General features: G+C 42.5%; 1 protein-coding gene across 5 annotated transcripts in view; it reads left to right on the top strand.

The window, feature by feature from the left end:
- Positions 1-22449, top strand: part of CADM1 (cell adhesion molecule 1) — a 387902-nt gene that overhangs the window by 359694 nt on the left and 5759 nt on the right. For 2 of the 5 annotated variants that reach the window (XM_037065661.1, XM_037065659.1), the window contains 2 exons: positions 4518-4550; positions 11666-11719. The exons of 1 other annotated variant lie outside the window; for it this stretch is intronic. In XM_037065661.1, the coding sequence (XP_036921556.1) occupies positions 4518-4550; positions 11666-11719 (87 nt within the window). The remainder of the gene's footprint in view (positions 1-4517; positions 4551-11665; positions 11720-22449) is intronic. 2 more of the 5 variants (XM_037065664.1, XM_037065660.1) reach the window with 1 other exon arrangement.

Below are 22449 nucleotides of genomic sequence, written 5' to 3'. Positions count from 1 at the left end.
CACCAGCATTCAGACCAACACGATGCAGGACTTGTTTTCCTTGTTAAATGAAACCACTGCTCGGATTCCTATTGTTTTCAGAACATCTGCTTTCCAGAGGAAAAGATCTTGGGGGCACAGCGGCACTAGTGAACAATTCTGAAGAAGCTTTTAACAAAACTTCAGATTACTTAACCAAAAAAATCCTGCTGTTCTGCAGCATACAGTCTCTTTACTCAAAGGCGAGAGAACATTTAAGAAGTAAGAGAGCTTTAGTATAGCTCTCCGATTTGGGCCTCTTAGCTTTGGTTCTGTTTCTATCCACTTCTCCCATCCCTAAGAAATGGGAGTTTAATTAAAGCACAGCAAAGATGCAAAGAAAATTAAAATTCTACTGAGAAACCAGTAGAGAGTAAATTGCAAAGTTTAATTTTCCAGCACGTGTTTTTACGTGCAATAGATTTCGAAGAAGTCAAAATAGATAAATAAACAAAAAGGAAAAACCGTATTTTTTATGTATATTGGCCAGCACAGCACAACTATGAGAATAAAATTGTCAGGTGAATTCCTTGTCTGTCTAGTGTCTAGATTCAAAGCAGCTCCATAACACAACTGAAAGGGAATTCAGTGAAGAAAACCCATTGGCTCCCTACTGACTTTAGTTAAGAAAATAAACTGGGGAAAAGTATATTAAAATATGCCCAGACTGCTTGGTATACTTTCATTTAAGCTTATGACAGTCAGAATGGGAGAATTTAAACTCTTTACAATTAAGCTCTGCTTTTGAGCAGATTGGGTTCTCTGGGTTACTAAACTGGGTGTTTTTTAATGTACATCCTGCTCACATACACCCCACATGCAGTCTTGCGGTGAATTTGTGCATTGCAAAGCAGGAGCACCACAGGGCAATTGGAGAAGAAAATGTATTTTAGGTTGTGAATTTAATTTTGTTCTAGGATTTTCATTTTCATTATGGTACCCGTTGTGTTTGAGACCATGGCCTAATTTATGGATTAGTTCTAAACCCCCAGTCTGTCACGCTCAACGGACAAGTCTAAGTTGGAGCAGATCCATGTGAAAGGGTTAGAATGAGCCACAGGGGAGCTTGGACATGACCGTTTCAACTAAATCCTGCCCAGCTGCCTCTCAGGCCGTCAGTCATTGTTTTTTCTACGTGGTTAAATGGCTAGTATCTCTAATCTCACATATTGTCGGGGTGTTTCCACTTTGTAAATATCATACACTACAATGTAAAATATTCAAGATAGGGTCCCATATTTATTCAAGGTAGGGTCCCATAAACTGTTTGCAGGTCTGGGAGAGAAAGGGGAAAAAGTCAGTATTTAGTGAAATGCACATCTTTCAAAGAGCAGTGTGGAAGGCTCACCCTTGGACACCTTGTCTGATTACACTCACAAAACAGCTAGAGACAGTAACTATTAAGAATGTACACACTTACTGAGTCTTCAAGAACACTGTATTATTTTGTGTTGACCGTATAAGATAAATGTACAATAAATTTGTCCTCATTGTAACTAAAACTAAAATAGAGACAATAGCTCAACAAAGCCTTTTTAATTTTTAACCCTGCACTATCATAAGTCCATCTCAACTTTCTATAACCTATTTTTCTCACAGGCCTAGCTCAAAGATGGTTCATGAAAGGCAGCAACAAGGTCATTGAAAAAGCCTTTGTTAGGGCAATTAGCCACTCTCATTTTTCAGCATTTATAACTTGTGTTGAAAACTTACTATCCGCATGTTGCCTGTTGTACACTTAGAATGTCCTCAGACCATACAGTGACCCCACAAGCTGATGCACAGGGCAGACTTGCACGTCTCTCCGGTTCTCTGATAAAGATGCCCATATAGTCCTACTTCACAGAGCTTCATTCAACTCAGAGCCCGGGGGGCGTCTGTGGTTTCTGCAGGAAGTCATAAGGCAATTTTGAAGAAGAATTTCGATTCTGTCACTATGCTTTCCTGTGGGGAGCACAAAGTCACTTCTAAAGGATTATTTTTAAATTCTTTACTTGAAATAGCCTCTGTTCAGATAGCGTGCCAGGTGCTCATAGAGGACTGGCATCTGTGACTCCCCAGTTACACCCTCAGTCCTTTCCTACACTTCCCTACACAGCCAGCCTATGTCTCTGCTGCGGCCTCTGCTCCATTGCTGGTCATGGTTTTGCTATTACCAGCTGCGGTACCTGTGTTGTTTGCCTTGAATGTGTTTGCCTTTAACTGTTTTAGAATGTGTCTTTTCCTTCTCAGCATGTTTTTTTCCTCCCCTTTGGGGTGCAGTTGATGGATTTCCCTTCCCCAGAATGGGGAAGCAAGCTACACTGTGAACTTCCCTTTGTTTATTTTCTAGTACGCACCTGGAAACGGATGTCTGGCTTGACCTAGTTTAATTTCAACATAAAGCCAACGTAATGGTATGATGTAGGAAGACAGTAAATCGGGGAGTCACTGGTTAATGCTAAGCTGTTGTTTTTGAGGATGCTAACCTTTAGCTTTTACTCCACCCCCTTTCTTTCATTTTATACTAATGATTTACCTGGTGAAAATAAAGCATGTTAGAAACCCTACTGCAAAAATAATGAGCCAAAGTGTTTATTGCTTTTTTTTAAATCTTGGAAAACAGCCAGTGCCTAGCTACAAAATGTATTAACATGTATATAAATGTTTCTGCACAAATTTGCATTTGATTTTGCCCTTCCAATTGGAAGCACCTCCAACCAAGACTTGATTTGGATGTTTCCAGCAAGGAGATGTGTCAGCTGTGTCATGAGAATCTCCTAGAGATGTTTCAACCATACAATTTTAGGTGTTTTTTTTTACTACTATTTTATGCATACAGACTTGACTTGTAAGTATCATGTTCTTATGTGGTGTATTTTATGCCTTTATTTCCTATATCTGTTCTTCAAAAACCCAGTTAAAAGTTACATTGAGCTACAATGGAGTGGCCTGAGAGGCCACTTCTGGTTAATTCTTACTCCTTAGAAGGACTCTAAATTTTTCATGGTATAGAGTCCTAAGCACAGTATGCCAACTGAAGGGGACCACCAGTGTGAATTCCTGTGTCATTTATAAATGAGAAGCATCAGGCTCATTTGACCAAAAAAAAAGTTATGTTTAGCATTCCAACGCATTTAAACATTGCCTATGTTGGGTCCATAAGAGTCTTTTGAAATCTTCAAAACTCACAAAAATAATTACCAGCTAAATACCTGCCTTATATTTAAAAAAGGGCAGGTAACTACTTGCAGTTTTAACCCCAACTCCCACCTCAGCTAGAGATGACTCACTCCTGGGCCCCTGTTGCCTCTCCTTCCTTGCCAGAGGGGACAGTGGAAGGCAGCACGCTAGAGAGGTAGAGGACTGGAAATTAAAAGTAGCCCAGGCAGATTGACGTCAGTGCAAAGTTGGCTAGAGGAGTGGTGCTAAAATGACTCTGGAAAAAGAATGCGGTTGTGCATTTTGTTAGATATCTATTCCGGTTCCCCTCTAGTGGAAAGTAAAGAGAAAATTTATTAAGCCCCTTGAGGAATTTCCAGTAAAGAGGAGCCAGTAAGGCAGGCGCAGTTTTGAAACCTGGTAGAAGATGGAAAAAAACTTGAACAGCATCAGAACAAGAAGTAAAAGAGACAAACCACGTTTTATTCCACAGCAAGTGCATTTGGCAGTGAATGTGGTTCTGAATGGAGCAAAGGGTTGGCTGGAGGCTTTGATTTTTGGAGTGTCACATGATTAGAAGTGGGATTTGGCAAACTATGTGGACTTGAGTGTGTTTCCATGACAGACTCTTGCTTTTAGATTGTAACTTAGGTAAGGTCTGCAAAGTGAAGAACGGATTAGTGGGGAGGGTGGGGTGTATGTATGTAGAAAGTAACCTGGAAACCTCTAACATGTTCATTCCCATGGCCTCCTGATCCATTGAACTTTCCAGCTGAACTCTGCTGAAACAGCACACTGGATGGAAAACTTGAACCCATATATTTATCTACAGGCATCTAATGAGCAAAAGCTATAAAAGGATCTGAAGAGTGAAATTGATTCACTGAAGCCTAATTGGCAGTCATGACTCTGAGTGCCTGGATGGGTGGGTTAAAACAAAGGCAATGTTTGAGTGTATGAAGCCGTTGTGTAGCCAGCGAGTGAGCTTTTCTGTCACAGACCTGAGCCTTGATGCATTAAGAGCCCTCTACCAGTCACTGAGTTTGCACTGGTGTTTCTCATCACTTTGCATGTTCCCCTGACTATTGACTAGCAAGGAGCTGTGTCCTGGCAAGACCCCCAAAACCAAAGAATTTACTGTTTTCCTCACTAGCTCGCAGCTTTGAGCTGAAGGCATGTCTTAAAACAGTGCAACTCACTTCAAATGCTTTTTGCTTTTCATTTATTATTGCTTGTCACGCAATGTTCTTTGAAAGCTTGCTCATATATTATCTGTTCCATTTTTTTCCATTTTCCCTTTTTTGCATGCCGTTCCTCCTGTTTCTTCCCTTCCTCCAATCCTCTGTTCCCGTCTGTAGACACAACGGCGACGACAGAACCGGCAGTTCACGGTTGGTATCACATTACTGTTTATCTACTTTCTCAGCACTGCTGAGAGGCAAGGCAAGCCTGGGAAAAAGCAATGTAGTCTTCAAGGGCAATCGTGTTTCACGTAGACTGATCTCATAAATATACTATAATTTCTAAGGCTTGAAATGTATCTGTCTTGTCATTTCTGTTGTGAGTTCAGTAGCCAATGGTTGCAGCCTGAAGTGAGGCCTCCTCCTCACTGGCTGGCTGGAATGGCAGCAGCTTCAGGTGCATGTAATCCTCAGTTATGTAACCCACCAGACACTGAACTACAAGGGACTTCAACAAAACTAAAATTGGCCTAGAAATGTGGCATCCGAATTAAAGGTCCAGTTGCTTTCTTTATTTACAGGCTAGAGTCCTTTTTGAAGAGGAGTTATTTAGGTCACTTGGTAGTTGAGACTGAAGGGTGGGAGAGTCCTGTTAAATTCACGAGGTGGTGATGAGGAAGATCATTGCTCCTCTTGTAATTATGCCGCTAACTGCGTTTGCCTCCACAGATAGACACCCATTCTGGTCCACCCTTAATCTCTATGTGCAACGACATTTTATGCTAACATTCAGCAGGAAAGGTCTCCATGCCAAGAATGACACCATATGTATATTTTAACATTATAAACTAGACTTAAAAAATAACTTGTATGTGGGTATCTTGTAGGAAAAATATTTAAAATTCAGTTAAGATTTTAAAGAAAAGGTGATAAAAACAGAGTAAGGCTCAGAATGGGGTATGGGGAAATCCTTTCCCCAAGTCCACGAAAGAGTTCCTAGGTTGGAATAAGTCTATTAACTTCTTATGTCTCTCCAGTCAGAAAATTAGAATCATGTTTCATCTGTAGATTACATTATTACTTAAATAATCTCCAATCTAACCATGCTGATATCGTGCTCAGAGACAGATATATTAGTTTTTTTTAAAATGGGCTGAATTTTATTTATTGAATCCAAGGGAATTATTTGGTAAAGCCCTCCCTAAATCTGTTAGCATGTTGTACAGGGTTGAAATCTATCGTTTAAATGACAAGAGGTGATCAGCCAACCCTCTACTGTTCATTCAACTTTTAGAGAAACATCACTTCCCAGCACAGACTTGGCTTCCTTAAATAGGCCTACATTTGAAGACTTAACCACTGGAAACCCCTAAGCAAAACCTGTCCCGTTTGAGCTGGCCTTAAAGGTCAGGCCTTGATGCTTCCTCGCTGATCACCCCCACATTTGGAATTGCTGATGAGGAATTCTGAGAAAGCAAAACAAACTTAGGTATTTAGCATCATAGGCCCTCCCCATCTCATTCCTAGCTCACTCCGCCCTTTCCTGCCATTTGCACAAAGGGAAAAGTTTGTAAAATAAGTTAAAGGGCCAAATACACTGACAATCATGAGAAATCAATTAGGTATAAAACTTCCCCTTTCTAAGGTTAATGCCCCATAGTGCTTGTTACATTGCAGGCCTTGCACTCCATTAAGCTTAGTTATTTGTAGGTTTCATCATTAATTGAGCACTTCCTGACTTTTATCGATTATTCTCAGAGCTTTAAGGCTATTTCAACATAGTTCAAGACATTTTGTTCTATTCTTTTTAAGATGCTGTAAGTTCTGAGCTTCCTATAATTAACTTCAGGGTCAAATGTAACTATAAGATTCCTGAATTCTGTGAGATCTTTCAAGAACTATTGATCATCTTATCTCCTAAGACTCCAGAGTTGTGTTTTCTAGGTCCCTTCAATACAATCCACTTACTTTTGTGACTCTAATGGAGGTAGGCCTGGGAGCTGGGTGGGTGTTCAAAGTAGGAAATATGCCCCCTGACCTGAAAAAGGAGAAGTTTACTTCGGGGCCAGTCCTGATTTTAGACCCCATTTTTTATCAGGTCTTGCTCTCTGGAGTTACAGAGTGAGGGGGATCTCCTTGTGTGGCATAATACAGACCCACTTGGAGTAGAATTTCATAGCACTGGTCTGGCGGGAAACACGACTATGTGCTGTGAGCAGCAGCAGCTCCCTTATTAGTTGAGGGACAGTGTTTAAACCGCTGATACCTCAGTAGGATGTTACTGTCATTGCCTGAGAACTACATCTAGAGCCAAGAAACTTGGGGAGAACAAAGAAAGTATATATATTTTAATTAAATATATGATTCCTTAACAGCAAGTGGATAGAAATGATAGTGCAGGTTGATCCCTATATAATACATTTATGAATACATTCTCCAACTTGTCTAAAATTTTCATAGCTGTCCTCCCAAAGGGGTCCAACCACTGTTTTAAACAGCATATTCTCCAGCCCATAGCAAAGAGCTTTAATGAGAGCCAAACTAACATTTCAAATTTTCCTTAACAGAAGGGTTAAAGAATTTCCAGGTCAGTTGTCAGTAGAGAAACTGTAATAGGAGTACAGCAGAAATATACAGATACAGAACTGATTCTATTTGACTGAATTACAGCTAAAATCCAGCTTCTTTGGTGCAGCAACCATTTGACTTAGATTCACTTGCATTCATTATGGAGATTTGGGCATAAAAAGTGTGCTTTGATAACTTGGCAACTTAAATGACAAGACATGTTAGTCCGTCCAGGTGTGACAATTTTACTTGTCTTTATACTGGATTTCCTTCTGTATTTCTCTTTTATTAAAAAGGAAAAAATTACAGAAAGCTTTTCCTTTGAAGACTCATTAAAATATTTTATTCAAGCTTGTGTTGCTAGAGTATGTATGAAGTATACCAGTTGTTTGTGTATGTTGACCATTTGTTCTTACCAATATCTGATTGGGATAACAAGCATGTATTGGAAGGTTAGAAGTGCATGGGCATGAATCAAAATCAAATGGATTTTCTCCAAAAAGAAACCAAACAATAATCAGCCACAATGTATTTTTAAGGGTCTAATTTATGGTAAAGATAAATATGAGTGTAAGAATGGAATTTTTAGACTAGGGTGACTGAAGGAATTTTCTTTGAATAAGGATCTTGAGCATTTGTATTTTTGGAGCTCATCCTTAAGGCCTGGTCAGGAAGAATCCTGTGTTATATGTGCATGTTGAGCAATGCAAAAAACACTGCCAAATCCTGGTACCACCCGGTCTGAACTTGATGGCAGAAATGCATGAGTGACTTAAAGCATGGGTGGTGTAGGTATTATGGTTATTGATGTGTGAGTGTGTGTGATGGTTCTTATTTGTTTGTTCAAATGTAGACGCTTCTCTGTAAGTGTCTTGTGCCTTGTTCTTTCTCTGCCCTGTGTGTTCCCTCTCCCATCCCCCACCCACCTCCCCTGTGTGAGGTTTTGGGTGACAGCATGTCCATGGTCTGGAATAGTGCTTGTGCTTTTGCTGCACTGCAGTCAGCTGGCTTCCTCTGGGTTAGAGCTCTCTCTCTCTCTCTCTCTCTCTCTCTCTCTGTTTCTCTCCCCCCTTCCCCCTCTCCCCTCCTTCCCTTCTCTCCCCCTCCTTCTCACCCTCTCTCCCTTTCTTTCTCCCTTCCTCCCTGCCCCACTTTCCCTCTCCTATTTTATTATTTTTAAATCTAACTGTCCTTTTGCTGTTCACCTCTTGATACATTAGATGCTGACAATCTCAAGAATTTAGATCTTCCAAATGAGTATTTAAATAGTTTTTAATTCAGTACGTAATTGTGGGAAGACACACACTCGGATACCCTCTGAAATAACTTTTCACTCTTACTTGTGGTTTCAATATGTTTACACCCTAGTCTACTGCCCTTAGGTAACTATGCTATGAATCTCCCTTTCCCTGAGTTATTTTAAAAGTAGTACAAGCCATGGCAGAATTCTAAAAGCACATGAAATTCTTATCTTACTTTCTATTTGATTGGAAAACTCTGAAGCCCATTTCAAAGAAAAATAGCCAGCAGTGCGCATTATTACAACCTCTATGTCCGCCATCTGTGTATGTAGCTCTATGCACATCTCTCTGAGTGCGTAACTGTGGCATTCAAAGGCCGCCGTTCAGTCAAGGGACTGCAGGCATTGTGTGTCCTCCTCCAGCACAAAGCCTCAGAGGGTTACGAATGGCTGCAGAACCTGAAGATTGCGTTTCAGCCCAGATATGCAGTTTGGAAACAATGTGCTACTGTCTAACTGCATGAACCAAATTTCTGCTAATGGGAAGAAGGAAAAAACTCCACAAAAGCTGACAAAGCAGAAAGAACAGGATGACTGAGCTTGTAGATTAAAACTACCGGGGGCTTCTGAAATCTTTCATGGCTGGTGATGGAAGTAACATTTTCCATAATATGGCCAAGTGATCAGATGTATACTGTTTAGGGAAGAGAGAGACCATCTCCTACTTTTCCATTATGGGAATGGTGCCAGGGCCCGTGGGCTAAGTTTCTGTTTCCTAGAGGTTTTACTCGATCATTCTCTTTTGAAATTCTCTTTTAAAAAAGAAAAGATAAAAGAAACCCTGATGAACTAAACCCACAGACATTCAGATTTTACTTGCCCTTGACTTTGAACCTATTTACATATCTCTAGAATTTCTGACTGTTTCTAATTTTTGAGGTTTTCCTTAACCCAGTGTAAAATCACAGCACTTTTAGAAGCCAGTGGTCTCTGCCGCCGAGGAGGAGGAGGAGGACCGGCCCCAGAAGCGCTGTCTGAAGAGGCTGGCTCTGCAGCCATTATATCGAGCATGTGAAGAAGCCAGATAGGGTCTCTGCAGACAGGACGAGTGGCAGTGCACACAGTCAGCGACTGTGTTTGCGCCTTAGGACTTTTATCAGTTGCTAAAATAATCCCATATGGACCTGAAGTAAACTTTCATTTGTTTAACAACATTTAAAGAAATTTGTTGAATACATTTTAATTAGAAGTGACAAAAGGATTTTCAATGTGGAAATTTAAAAAGAAAACCCAAGAAATGCTTTCCTATTTATTGTTAAGTTGTGAAGATTCCTTTTGAAGAATGTTCTCTGATTTATAAAATGCATCTTTGTCTTCTTCTTTGAGAAAATGAGAGGTGTATAATTTTTAACAGGGAAGAAAACTGCCTAAGTCAGAGCAGTTCTAGGAGGTAAATTTTGCTTGCCGTCACTTGTGCACTCTGTGCTTCAGGAAACTCTTCCTAATTGTATTTATTCAGAAATGATCCAACCATCGCAGAGCACTATAGATTCTAGATTCATAAAATACAATGGCAGTGCAGAAACAAGTTTAATGCCACTAACGTAAATGGCTTCCTACTTTCAGAAGTAGATTTCAGCAGTAGATTGCAGATGACTTGGTATATTTTCAAGTTTACGTTGTTAAAAATGACAGTTTTGTCTCTAGGAGGTGTGTATCAACTGTCAGTTGCTTTTTAATGGAGAACTGCATACCAGTGATATTTCATAAACATATTTGTCTTTATTTTTTAAAATTAGCTTTCTAGTGCCCTCTCCAAGGAAACAAACCTTGAGCAGTACTGCTGCCTACTTGAAACATCCTTGTTTAACACGGTTCATTGGGCGCCAAGCACGTATGTAGAATGCTTTGATATTCATTGGGCCACGTAGAGGTGAGGGATTAGCCATCTGAGAATTCATAAGTAACTGCAGAGAAGTACTTTATGTTGCCCATTTATAACAGTTACTCAAATAATTGCATTCATCAGTCTTTATACAATGGATAAAGCATATTAGAAATAGAAACACTTTCAACCAATCACATTTTAGAACAAATACATAGCATCTCTACTCAGTTACTTCTGTGATTTATTACATTACTCATTGCTTTCCCTTTAGTTACCTAAATTCATAGTTTGGGAACATTCATGGATTGAAAATCTTTCCATTTATAATTGGCATCTGCCCTTAAATATTGGCATCCACAGGTCTTGATGGAAATCTTCCAGAGCTGATGATATTACCACACCCTCTCACGGCACCAACCAAGCTACAGTATTCATTTGGCTTGTTTATAAAACAGCTTACAAAATCCAGGCTTTTACTGACTACTTCTACGTAGTGTTTCTGTTAATTTGGGTATTTTTAAAAACAGTGCAATGAGTTTGGCATTGCTTGTTGCCAGAGCGTTTGTTTTGGCCGCTTTTGTGCTCTGGTTAGTAGTGCACTGAGTGTTCCTCCCAAACCGTTAATGCAGCACACACGTACTCAGCATATACTTTGTGCTTGGCTATAAGAGTAGGGAAAGATGAAAAAATAAACATGATATTCCCCTCTCTTCAAAGACCTTGCGGTTTAATGGGTCCACAAATGTCCTCAGAAGTGACAAATCCCATTACAGAAATGGGAGTGAATTGTGCGAATCAGAACACCTGGAGCAGTCTGGCAGGAGTGTGGGCAGGACATCAAGGAACAGGAAAAGGCCCCCTTGAGTGCCCCACATTCTGTGCTGTTTAATAAACAAAGTGCAGGGAAATAGCAGCCGTCTCCCTCCACTCTTCTCTTTACCTCTTTTAGTTCAGACCAGAGAGGGCCAGCCCTGGTGGGGGCTGGGGAGTGGGCACATCAAACCCCCACTCAACTGTCTCCTGACCTAACTGCTTTTTCAGCTTTGAGGGTTTTGTTTTTCATGAATACCTCTGATTTTTGAAATTTTCTTTTGTAATTCATTTTGCAAATCAGACTTTTCTGAGGAAGGCATCACCTGCAGTTAGCAGATGCTGCACCATGTTGAAACAAGTGATACAAGATCTTCATAAATTGATTATAAACTATTTGTCAATATTGGCAAAGGATTTCCACTTACAGTAAGATGTGAAATCGAACTTAAATCAGTATGTAACATCTAAATATATTTGTATTTAAGAGAGATATCAGACCATCAACAGCTAACAATCAGGCTTTATTTTTCTTTTTTGCATGTTGTTATGAATGAGTGCTTTTAAACATTCACCTTCATGTTTCATGTGCTTTGAAAGTGGAGACTGAGGAATCTTTGTGCCTTGATTGTGTATCAATAACAAAATTAAATGATTGGAGAAATGTACTTACATCTTAATACATTCAAGCTATCCAAAAAAGAAAGAGATAGCAAGAGATTTGGCTCATGTTTTTAAGAAATTCATCCTCAGTTCTTAAGTGTTTTGTTTATGTCCCTTGAGGAATGAAAAGAAAAACGATTTGTTTTTACTTGTAAGGCCTTACTCAGTTGCCCAATTCCGCAGAAGAACTGGACAGTGAGGACCTCTCAGGTAAGGGCTAGTCATTAGGTAAGGCACTGCAGTGTCCAACCTGTGGGTGCTCTGTCCACTTTTACAGATCTGCCATTGGTTTATCGAGCAATTGATTAGCAATTGTGAATTTTGACACTAAATAAAAATAAGTTTTTATTAACACTCTCTTCCTCCCTGCCCACCTCTCTTCCCTGTGGTAGCGGGTTATATGTAGCAGAGGTCAAGTCATTTTGGGGATTGCACAAAAGCCACTCTATTCAGTGGCTTAATAGAATTTTATGTTCTGGATATATAATGGTTCAGGAGAAATTTTATTGCATTCATTATAAAGCAATTTAAGGATGTTGGATTATGAGACAAGATCTTTATTTTTTAAAAAAACTCATATTGACCATTCACTGCTGTTATGTAGACTAGAAAAGCCAGGCCATAGCAATCTTAGGAGTGGGAGTCGGAGAGGGGAACGAAGGAAGGAAGGGAGGCGATTGTTTTGTCACACACCATGATGTAAACTAATTATCCACCTCAGACCTTTTTCACAGCACACTGAGCTCTTGCAAAAGTAGGTTTCATGCTTGATTCCAGGATCTAGGTGTTACTAATCCAGAATACGAAGCATATCCTGAAGGGGGAGGGGGGTTAAATGCTCAGGGCTAGACAATTATGTGAGCTCCCGTGATGTCGCAGGGCTTCACTGCCAGCCAGCCATAGCTTCTTATACATGTTGATTGGTCACTTCTTTTTTTTTAAAGATTTTATTTATGTATCTTTAGAGGGGAAGAGCAGGAGAGAAGGATCATTGTATCGTTGCCTCTTGTGAGTCCCCTGCTGGGAACTGGCCTGCAACCCAAACATGCGCCCTGACTGGGAATCGAACTGCAATCATGTGGTTCACAAGCCCGGGCTCAATCCACTGAGCTACACCAGCCAGGGCTGATTGGTCACTTCTTAATAAATTAATAAGGAAGGCCCCCCCGTGATGGAGAAACTAAGACATAGGATTATAGATGCTTACTCCAGTCTGTTGGAAAGAAGGGTTCCATATTGTCCCTCCTTGAAAATCATTTCATTGCAGCTCCCTCGAATAGTTGGTTGTTGAGGCAAACTATTAAATACAGGTCTTACCCAGTGAGAGAGTAAGATAGTACCTACCACCCAGTGTTTGTACATGCAGTTGATTCATTGCCTGCTGTATGCTTTTGTCAAACCCCAGGGATGCCTTTGTTTTTCTGTTGTGTAGTATGTCCCAGTCTGAGCTTAGCTGTGGGACCTCCTGGAGTGGAAGGTCCAGGAGGACATACTACTTTTGGTCACTGCTGTGTGCCTGTTGCATGGTAAGCACACAGTTGGTACCTGGATGAGTAAATGAATACTAAACCCCAATGACTGTACATAGGTAAATAAATAGAAGATTGGAAAGATAGCCAGCCCACCAAGGAAGGGTTTCATATTTGGAGAAACTGCAAAAACATTAGCCTGATTTTCTTAAAAGAGTAGATAGGTCCTTCTCCCTGCATAGAATGTAATGGCCGGCATAAGTAAGCTCTGCTCTCTGTTCTGATCCTGACCCTGAATAAAACCACTCTGACACAGTGGCCATGGCAGTTGGGTCCTCTCAAGGGTCCTAAGACAGGGCTGAGTCCTCACTGGGCCCGATTCCTCTTGGTAAATGAGCCCCACAAGGATCACTCAGATATGCGGAAGTAATTTTTCTCCTCCTTGGGAAAATGGGATGAAATCAGCCATCCACCCCTTCCTCCAGCATCATCAATTAAGAAATACTCTGGGTCTCTCAGCTCTGTACCGAGTCAGATGCAGCCCTGATGCAGTGTATCAATCACCCCTAAGTCAGGAGCAATAAACCAACAACTGTTTGTGTTCATCATAATTTGGCTAAATTAATAATTACAGTGTCCCCTCCCCCTTGCCCCCCAGGAGCGCAGCAGTCACGTGTCACTCAGGAACCATCAGTCTTGTGGAACACCGATGATCTGTCAGGTCAGGGCCGGGCTGCCTCCGTGTCTGGTCTGATGAACTAATCAAAAACTGATTAGCACCTTTGTTCAAAGGGGATGCTGATTAATCAATTACTATTGATTGTGTGCTTGACTTCCCTCAGCAGCAAAGACACATCTGAAGGGGGAAAAAAACAACCAATAAAAATTGAGCAGCTGTCATAGTGTTTAAATTTATTAAAACAAAATACATTATTTTTATGAAGCTGTCTTGAAATGGGTCACTGAAGGGGATCATATTGATTGAAACAGGATGAACTTCTCAAATTCCTGTAGCCTAGAGACCGAATTCAATTACAAGACAAGACAAACGGGCCAACGCCCATCTTAAACATCCATAAATTAGAGTAGGTGCTGCACGTTTAATGCCAAACTGTGGTCGTGAACAATGTTACCACTCATTCTTGTTCTCTTCAGCTGGAGATTTCATCCTTTTCTTATTATGAATAAATGTTATCTTCTGCATTGCCTTCAAAATAATGATAGTCTGTCTTCTACGCACCCCCATTTCTCCCTCCCCACCCACCATTCGCCACTGTTACCTCAGCTAATGACAGTTTCATAGGCAGCATACGGTGCTCCGTCCTCACCCAGCAAAGCAAGTTGCCCAGCGGATCCTCCTCTTTAATCTGAATTAGAAATTATGCTTGTGTGGAGTTCAGTGATTTAATTATTGGCAGGCCTGGGGAGATTATCCAGTTTGACTTTGAACCCTTTCATTTACTTTTTGGGTGTTAACTTTATTGATAATAGACTCACAAGAGTTTTGAATTGTTTTATCAATTACATCTGCTGTTTCCTGGTGACAGCTGGTGGTTATTGCCACCCATGTGGAATAGAATAGCTTTAAGCATATCTATCCTTTTATTTTATTTTAAACTTTAAAAAAAAAAGTCTCCAACTGCCTCAGTAATGCAAGGGCCTCGGGGGCTGCTCAGTGGAGTGTGGTGTTAAGAACTCGGGTGCCAGGGCCTTGCCCTCTGGCACAATCAAAACGACCCGTCGGTGGTCTGCTTTTGAAGCAAAGGCACAGGCAAGGAACTCCAGAGCCCTCATGCTTCTCCAAGAAATGTTCTCAACTCTTGCCCTACAAACAAGAAAGTAATCTTGAAAAAATCTACAATGTCTCCCTCACACTCCATAGGAAAGTATGGGTGGAGGGTAAATTCTGAATGGCTTTGAAAACCCATGCCAGGTGTCAAGGAAGAATCCAGCCCGGTGAGCCAACTCTGGTGCCTTAAGTGGATTACAAAGAAAACACGGGCCAACCATAGCGCCTGAATTGAAATAACAGAAGAACTCAAAGGGATTTGGATCCAGATGATCAGTTCCGGGTGGGATACGTGATTCTTTAGTTATCGTGAGTGTCCTCAGTGCCTGTGAGAAGCTGTCAGTAGACACAGCATTTTGAGGGACTCTTCTCTTAACTAACCGCCACCTAACACGTGGCTCAGATTTGGCGAAGAGGCTGTTTCATTTCCCCGGTAGACTAATAATGATGGTGAGGGTAAAACGTCACCTGGGCTTGGCTCTGTGCAGACCTGTGCAAGGTATGACCTGTAAATGTAAAGTGTAGTATTCTTTACTCATATCCGTGTAGTATTCACAGCTTGGAAAGCTCTCTCCCACGTATTAATGACCTTGTTCGATCTCCATTCACGCAGCACAATTGTTAGAGCTGCCGTAGATTTCACATGCCAGGTCCCTGCTCTTGCATAGTTACATTCTAGTGGAGGGAGACAGGCTCAGAACGCAAGACAGTGTTGGACAGTGACAAATGCTGTGTAAAAGAACACCAAAACTGGGTAAAATGAGAGTGGAGGGCTGGGAAGAGCTGGAGGCTAGTTTAGAAAAGCTCACCAGGGAAGCTGTTGGTACAGAAAGACCAATGGATGAGAATGAGCCAGACATGGGAAGGTTTGGGTGAAAGCCCTGTGAGACTGTTAAGGAAGGGTTGTTTGTCTCAGTTTACAAATGAGGAAACTAGGGCTCCAGAGATCAAGTGATTTACTCAAGACACAGTCAGAATTTGAACATACAGGTCTTCCTTCCTCTATCGGGAGATAGAGACTTTGGTTTAAAGTGGTTTTTCTTCCCCAGTGAAACCCAGACTTCCTTTGCTCTGGGGTCTTGGGACTTCTTTTCCTCTTGTACCCTTTTCAGTTCAGCCTGTGCACTGAGGGAATGAGGAGGGCAATGCGAGCTCTCCAGAGCCCCGAGGGTGCAGAGTCGTGTGCTAACCGACCTGGGTAGATCTCTTCCAGCATTAAATCAAGCTTTTCCCTTCAAAGAAGACCTTAAGTTTTGCTTGGGTGTTTTCTGTGCCATTGTTCTCCCGACTCACCTAAATTATGGGATTAGTTTTCCACTGAGATGGTTCTGAGTGCCGTGGGAATGTGTTGGGTTGTGGAGGTTAAACATGTAGATTTCCTCATTTTAAAACTCTGCTTAGTACAAGGCACTAGCTGACAAGTCGTATTGGGTCCATGCCAGCTTGTCCATGATCTTCTCACAACGTGACTCTGAACTTTATCGTATTACTGATCTTCCCATAATCCAACATGCTGCTATTTCTCACACGGGAGGAAGAAGACCATCCTACAGGAAATTTTCCTAAAAAACTTGGCAGGATACAAAGAAAAATGTGAATGCTAGTTCTGCAGGTTGGACACTGCTTTGGGGTGACTTCACCATACTCATTAATCCATCATCACCCCCCCCCAAATGCCTGAGGTCCACTGAAGCACCTTTCCCAGAGAAATGTTCTAGTGGGACGTGTGTGCTTGAAAATACTTTCCAACTCTAACCTCTTTATCAGATATATACTCCTTTAAGGGAAATTCTGGTACCATCTTCAGTGCTCCCTGAAGCTTCAAATGGAAAAGGCATCACCCTTCTAAGCCCTTATTACTGTGATGTAGACAGGGAGGACTCCGAGGGTGCCGTGTGGTCTCGCTGGTAATGCAGAGGGTCTTGGGAGGATTGCATCCTGCCGCATCAAGTCATTTCCACTGTTGGTCAAACGTAACTAAGTCCCTGTAAATCCATCAGTCTTCTGCTTTTGAAGCAAAGAAAAATCAAAGTTAAAAAAACACCAGTTACCCTTACATTTAGCTGACAACAAGTATTTAATATCCTGATACTCAAATGGTACACTTGAATTATAACTTGGACTAGGTGGCCTTCAGCCTTGACCACAGGCAGGACAGGTAGGCCATCAGTCACACTGTGCTGTTCTGCATCAGAAAGGGCTCGGTCACCTCAACTTGGCAAGTGTTTATGGGGCATCTCAACATCAGAGAACAATGCTGAGTGTGCAGGGCAACCCTTAACCCCAAACAGCTGATGAGTATTTGCCTTGAGTCAGTGATGAGGACTGGATTGAAGCCCTCCTTAGGCTTTATTGTAGCAGATTTAAATTTGGCAAACACTTCCAGAGTACCTGTGATACGCCAAACACTGAGCCAGAGAGGCACTTTCGTATTCAGCAATATGTTGACCTCCCAAAACAACCCTCTGAGAATGTATGACTGTGCTCAATGGCTCAGAGTAGCTGGGTGACCTGCCTGAAGTCGCAGACAACAGTGAAGCCCAGTTTCTGCCGCAGATCTGATGGCAAGTCCAGGGTACTTTCCCGTGGACCCCACAGGAGCTTAGATATTAAGTCTTCCTGCATCTTCTCTCCACTCCCATTTCCGGAGGATGATGTAAGCAGTAAAAGGCTGTGAGGCCTCGAATTCTGTTCACTGAGGACAGCAATGTACAGCCAGAGCCTGTGTACAGTACTTCTGATTTAAATGAACACATACTGAGCTCTGTGTGTCAAGGATGATAATTCTGACTGCAATTTTCCTTCAAGTAGCTCAACAGAGTTCCTTTAAAATGTTAGTGTAGCTGCAGTTCCATTGCAAGAATGAAATGCCGCTGACGAGGAGTGCTAGATGCCCAGGACACTGTGTAGGAGTCCTCATGATTTTCTTGCCTTACATTTATTCCTTCCCTTTCACTTTCTAAAGACAGGAGAGAAAGGGCACACTGCATAGAGGCTAGTGTGTTCCAATATATATTAACATCTTAATGGGAAAGCCGTGCATGTACTGTATACATTTACTACTCTCTGACAAGAGGGAATTAAATGTCAGAAGGATTTGTAGCATCTATAATTGAATTGGTGCTGAGAAAAGCAAATCTTAAAGAAGAATAACATATTAGGATTAGCAAATAATGTGGCATTTTGTCAGCGCATGCCATTCAGTTTGTTCCCCTTCAGTAATAAAGTTGTGCTTTTTAAAATGCACACTTATTTTTGTTGCCATGACGGGGGCTACAATAGGCGATGAGAATGAGTGGCTACATTATTGAGATGGTGCTAGGTTTTTTGGTTTGTTTTATGTTGTCTCTGAGGTCAGATTTTGTTTTTGCTTCAGATTTGGAAGACCCACTGTCAGACTTCTTTCCTCCCTGGCAGGAAGCAGCAGTGACATCGTGACCACTAAGCTGCTTCTGACATAGACTCAGCCCTCCTTCAGCCCTAGGAGGCTGGGGGCAGTCGTTCCATTCTAAGCGCTGTTTCTAAGAGTTTTTCATTAAACCGACCTGTCTAGCAAGCCTTAAGAGCCGGCAAGAGACTAGAACTAAATAAACAAAGTGACAGAACTGTTGCAAAGTGTAACAGTTCTAACTCTTCTCCAATGAGCCATAGATGGTGAAATCGCAGAAAATAGAGCATCTAAATTGTTCAATAAATAGAAGTGGGAGGGCTGATGTCATTAGAACCTCCCCATGTTCCTAGTTTTTAAGATGAGGCATAAGGTAGTTTGTAACCCATGAAGGAATAGATATGAGCCTTTAAGGAGAGTGTCTAACTCTCCCCAAATTTTTAAATACACCTTATAGCCTGAGCCAGGACTGTTTGGAAATGTGAAAGAAGGCCAGCACAAGGTGGTTGTCATGCCCGTACCCTCTGTTGTGCTGTGTATTCATTACTGTGTAAGACTGGCCTCTGGCTGCAGGGTGGTCAGGGTGCAGCCACAGTGAGCATTCTGCTCAGTGACTTCCTGCCAATGTCCCTGTTGGCCAGGATACACAGGGCTCCACGGACCCCTGCCTTTGGTGGCAGAGGCTCCTAGTCTTACGACGATCCATGATTAAGGTGCTCACGTGGCAGTGTGTGTTATGCTGTCCCTGCCAGGTGGTGTAGTAGCCATAGAAACCAGATCTGTTGCTGCGCCGCTGCAGAGCACTGCATTGAGGATGACTAGCAGGTAATCTGAGCAGTGAAAGCCAGCAGAGAGAGAGACAGAGGAGTCCCCTAACGGGAGGGAGGACACTGCTGGTCCGCAAGCAGCCACTATCGTCAGGCGCTATTTAGAACCTCTCCCTCATAGTGCCCCTGAGAGGTGGATGGAGCCAGGTTACCTGCCAAGGTAAAGAAGTCCGAGCAGTGTGAGCCATCCCTCTTGGGAGTTTCTTTGAAATGGTTTTGTCCTTGCAGTTTCTGTGATGCTCACGTGAACCCAGGGGTTGAAGCTATGACCCGTGCTGCAGTCGCTAACTTAACATTCTGCAAGCAGTGTGCAAATAAATGCTCACCTGGAACCAAATCTTCTAGCTTTTTGCCAATTGGAAAGCTAACTCACGAGTACTAAGCTGTCCATGACTGATCTGTCCTTACAGAGACGCATGTCATGCTTAGAGCCATGGACGTGGCTGCAGGATGAGGCAGCACGGGCAGGGAGGATTGAGCCACAACTCTGAGCTCGCATGGACACCTCCCGACATGTATAAAGCGCAAAAGACCAGACTCCTGCAGGGACTAGGCCTAACGTCCTTGAGATCACACGTGAAATGATTTGATGGGATTCTTCACTGCGGTTTGCCAGGGTCACCCAAACATGCTGGTTCTTCAGGCTGGAACAACATTTATGCCGCAAGCATAAACGTAACTTTACTCTTCAGGATAACGGGGCAAATCTTGGTCCCAGAAGTAACACCTGTTACTAAGTGAGAGAAACAATTGTAGGCTGTTATAGAACAAGAAAACGTTACCTCTAAACCGAGGACATGTGCGTTTGCCTGAGGAGCAGGCATTTTGTGAAGCACATTTATTTTCCTGTGTAGAAACCGGGCAGTTGGAGAGTCTACCTCTTTCGTTTTCTTCTTGATCTTACTGAGAAAAGGAGCCGGAAATCTGGAAAGGACATTCCAGGAGAGCTTCCGGGACGTGAGTGAAAGGGTCTGCACCCCAACAGGAGCAGGGCCTTCAGATGATGGTGGAAGTCAAAGACATGCCCAATTTTTCATTTAGAAGTAATTTCTCAAGGACTGGCCAGAGCTCTTGCTTTGGGAGCGGAACAGGAGAAGCCAAACCGCCGGCGGACCTTATCAGAGCCGTGCTCCTTTTGGTGGCCGTGTCTCCTTCAGGTTCCAGTTTGTGTCTTACCCCATTAGCTCAGCACCTCTTTCAGTAACTGGGCTGCCACTTCATACCATGAGCCAGGCACCAGTCCACAGGAACAGGTAACCAGCTCCCACCCTGATCTTCCACAAACTGGAGCAAATCAATAGCTCCATGGAAACGCCTCCCTATCCCACCCACGGGAAGAAAGGAGTGAGTTGAATCCGGAAACAGCACAGCTCTTCATGGGGACACCTAGATTCGCCGGTGCTGGAGAGTCCTTACAGCTCCTGCCATCCCTCCAGCAGCTCAGCAGGGGTGGGCGGCCCGGAGGAAGTGGAGAGGCGACGCTGACAACCTGCAGGGTCTCTGTAAATTAAACATCCCTTACTTTCTGTTTCCATCTGCAGTAATTGAAGGCAGGAAAGCGTCTTGTTGATTAACTGATGGTAGTAAACTTTCTGATCGAAGTATCAGAAGATAGCTGGAGAGATTACCATAAACAAGTGCCTAAAATATGTATGTTCTTGAGGGTGGGGAAGATAGCTAGAACCCAGGTATTTAATGTGGGCAAAGTGCAGTGGAAAAAAAGCACTGAGCATCTGTAGCTCTGATGTTCATGGGGAGCAAAAGTCAAATGAATAGTTTTGACTCAAGAAATTAATCCCACAGATACTGTCCTAGGAGGTTTTTTGTTTTTCTTCAACAGAGCTTCTCTCCCTCTCTCTCTCCCCACTTCCCTTTCTCTCTCCTCTTTCTCTTCCCCTCCCCCGCTTCCTCTCTTCCCTCTCAGACACCTAGAATGCCCCTGTGCCTCGGCGTGGAGGAGGCAGTCTTTCAGCAGTGGACAGGAGAGTGCCTTTCTCCAGGTTCGGTCTTGTACCTGGGACAGCTTCTCAGAGCTTCCCTCTGCTCTCACTCTTCCTGGGCTGGGATCTGCCTTCGCCTCTTGCCTCTGACACCTAACATTCCCCATCCTCAGTGGCTAACGTCACTGTGTTTTCCTCACAAAGTTCTAGGATGTTGAGGCAATCGAAAGACCCTGGTGTTGCAACAGGCCTGAAGTTCATTGGCAATTGGAGATGAGTTAGTTCTCATTCCCACAAGATCCCTTACTTTGACAGCTCCCTAAGGAAATCACAACTTGCTAGCTTTTCCATTGGGTTTGTCTCCCTGTGAGCAGTTTTGAATTTGTGCAGTTGGGGAAAGAGTCTCCAGTGTGGAAAATGCTGTCCTCCGGTAGATACCCCTCGTCCAGCAGCATCTCAAGGGGAGTGCTCTCCTTCAACAAGCTCTGTTGTCTCCCAAGGAAAAATTGTTTTCATGGCTTTGTTCTGCTGTGTTGAAATGACTTTAGGGACACTGAGGCTGTTGCATCTGCAATAGGCAACACTCTCGGCCGAGGGGGGAGATTTCTCTCCACCACATTTCAAGTCGAGCTTATGAGACGTGTAGCTGGAGGGGCTCGCACATCATGGAGTGGGCTAATTGTCTGCAGTGCACTCTGCCTCCACCCCATCTCCAGTCTCCAATTAAACTCCCATTGTCCTGTGGTCCTGGGTGGCCTGCGGTTGCCTCCAATGTGGTATATCTGTTTGGGTTTGGGTATTGGGGTTTTCTCAGTCCTTTCAGAGGTAACTTAATGAAACACTTTAAATACTTCAACTTTTAATTTAAATTATTTTAATTAATGTGCCTTCCATGGACCCCTCAGTCAGGAGTTATTTCCCCACATCTTTCAGTACTTAATCTCAGAACAGAATTGGAAATATCAATAGAAAGTGTAAATCACACCCTCCTGCTGAAAGCGTTGTATCAGGTTTCAGCTCAAAAGAGCACCATTACCTTTAGCTGTCACGGATCTGTACACTTGATCGATAAACTTCAAATATTATTAGAGGTGGAGGCTTCAGAGATTTGCTCTGTCCTTTGGAGAGAGACAGAGATAAATCTTCCTTAAAAATTGACTCGAATCTGCACACTCTCAGTCTTCCTGGTGAAATGCATTTCTCTTAGGCGTCCAGCAACTGCGAGGGGGACAGATTTATAGGCCGTGTGCTTCTTGTACTGAAAGATTTAAATGGTAAATCCTTCACATATGACTTCACAAATCATGTAAAGTTAAAAGATTTTTACCGTTTCTGTTGCTGCTGTGCTTAAATTGTAAGGTACAGCTAGTAAATCATTTTAATGGAGGTGTCGTACTTGACTCAATAAAAAAAAAGAAGACAATGGTTTAGCTTCTACTCCAAAATGTTAATGTATTAATCAACAGGAGAATAATTGTTTTTTACTACATTATAAATCCTGGGTGCCATTAGGATTTCAGCAAGGGG

The sequence above is a fragment of the Sturnira hondurensis genome, unplaced genomic scaffold (assembly GCF_014824575.4).
Source record: "Sturnira hondurensis isolate 20B ecotype Veracruz unplaced genomic scaffold, ASM1482457v3 Scaffold0015793, whole genome shotgun sequence".
In the NCBI taxonomy this organism is placed as follows: Eukaryota; Metazoa; Chordata; class Mammalia; order Chiroptera; family Phyllostomidae; genus Sturnira; species Sturnira hondurensis.
Note: the sequence above shows the minus strand (reverse complement) of the source record. Positions and strands in the feature narration are given on the sequence as shown.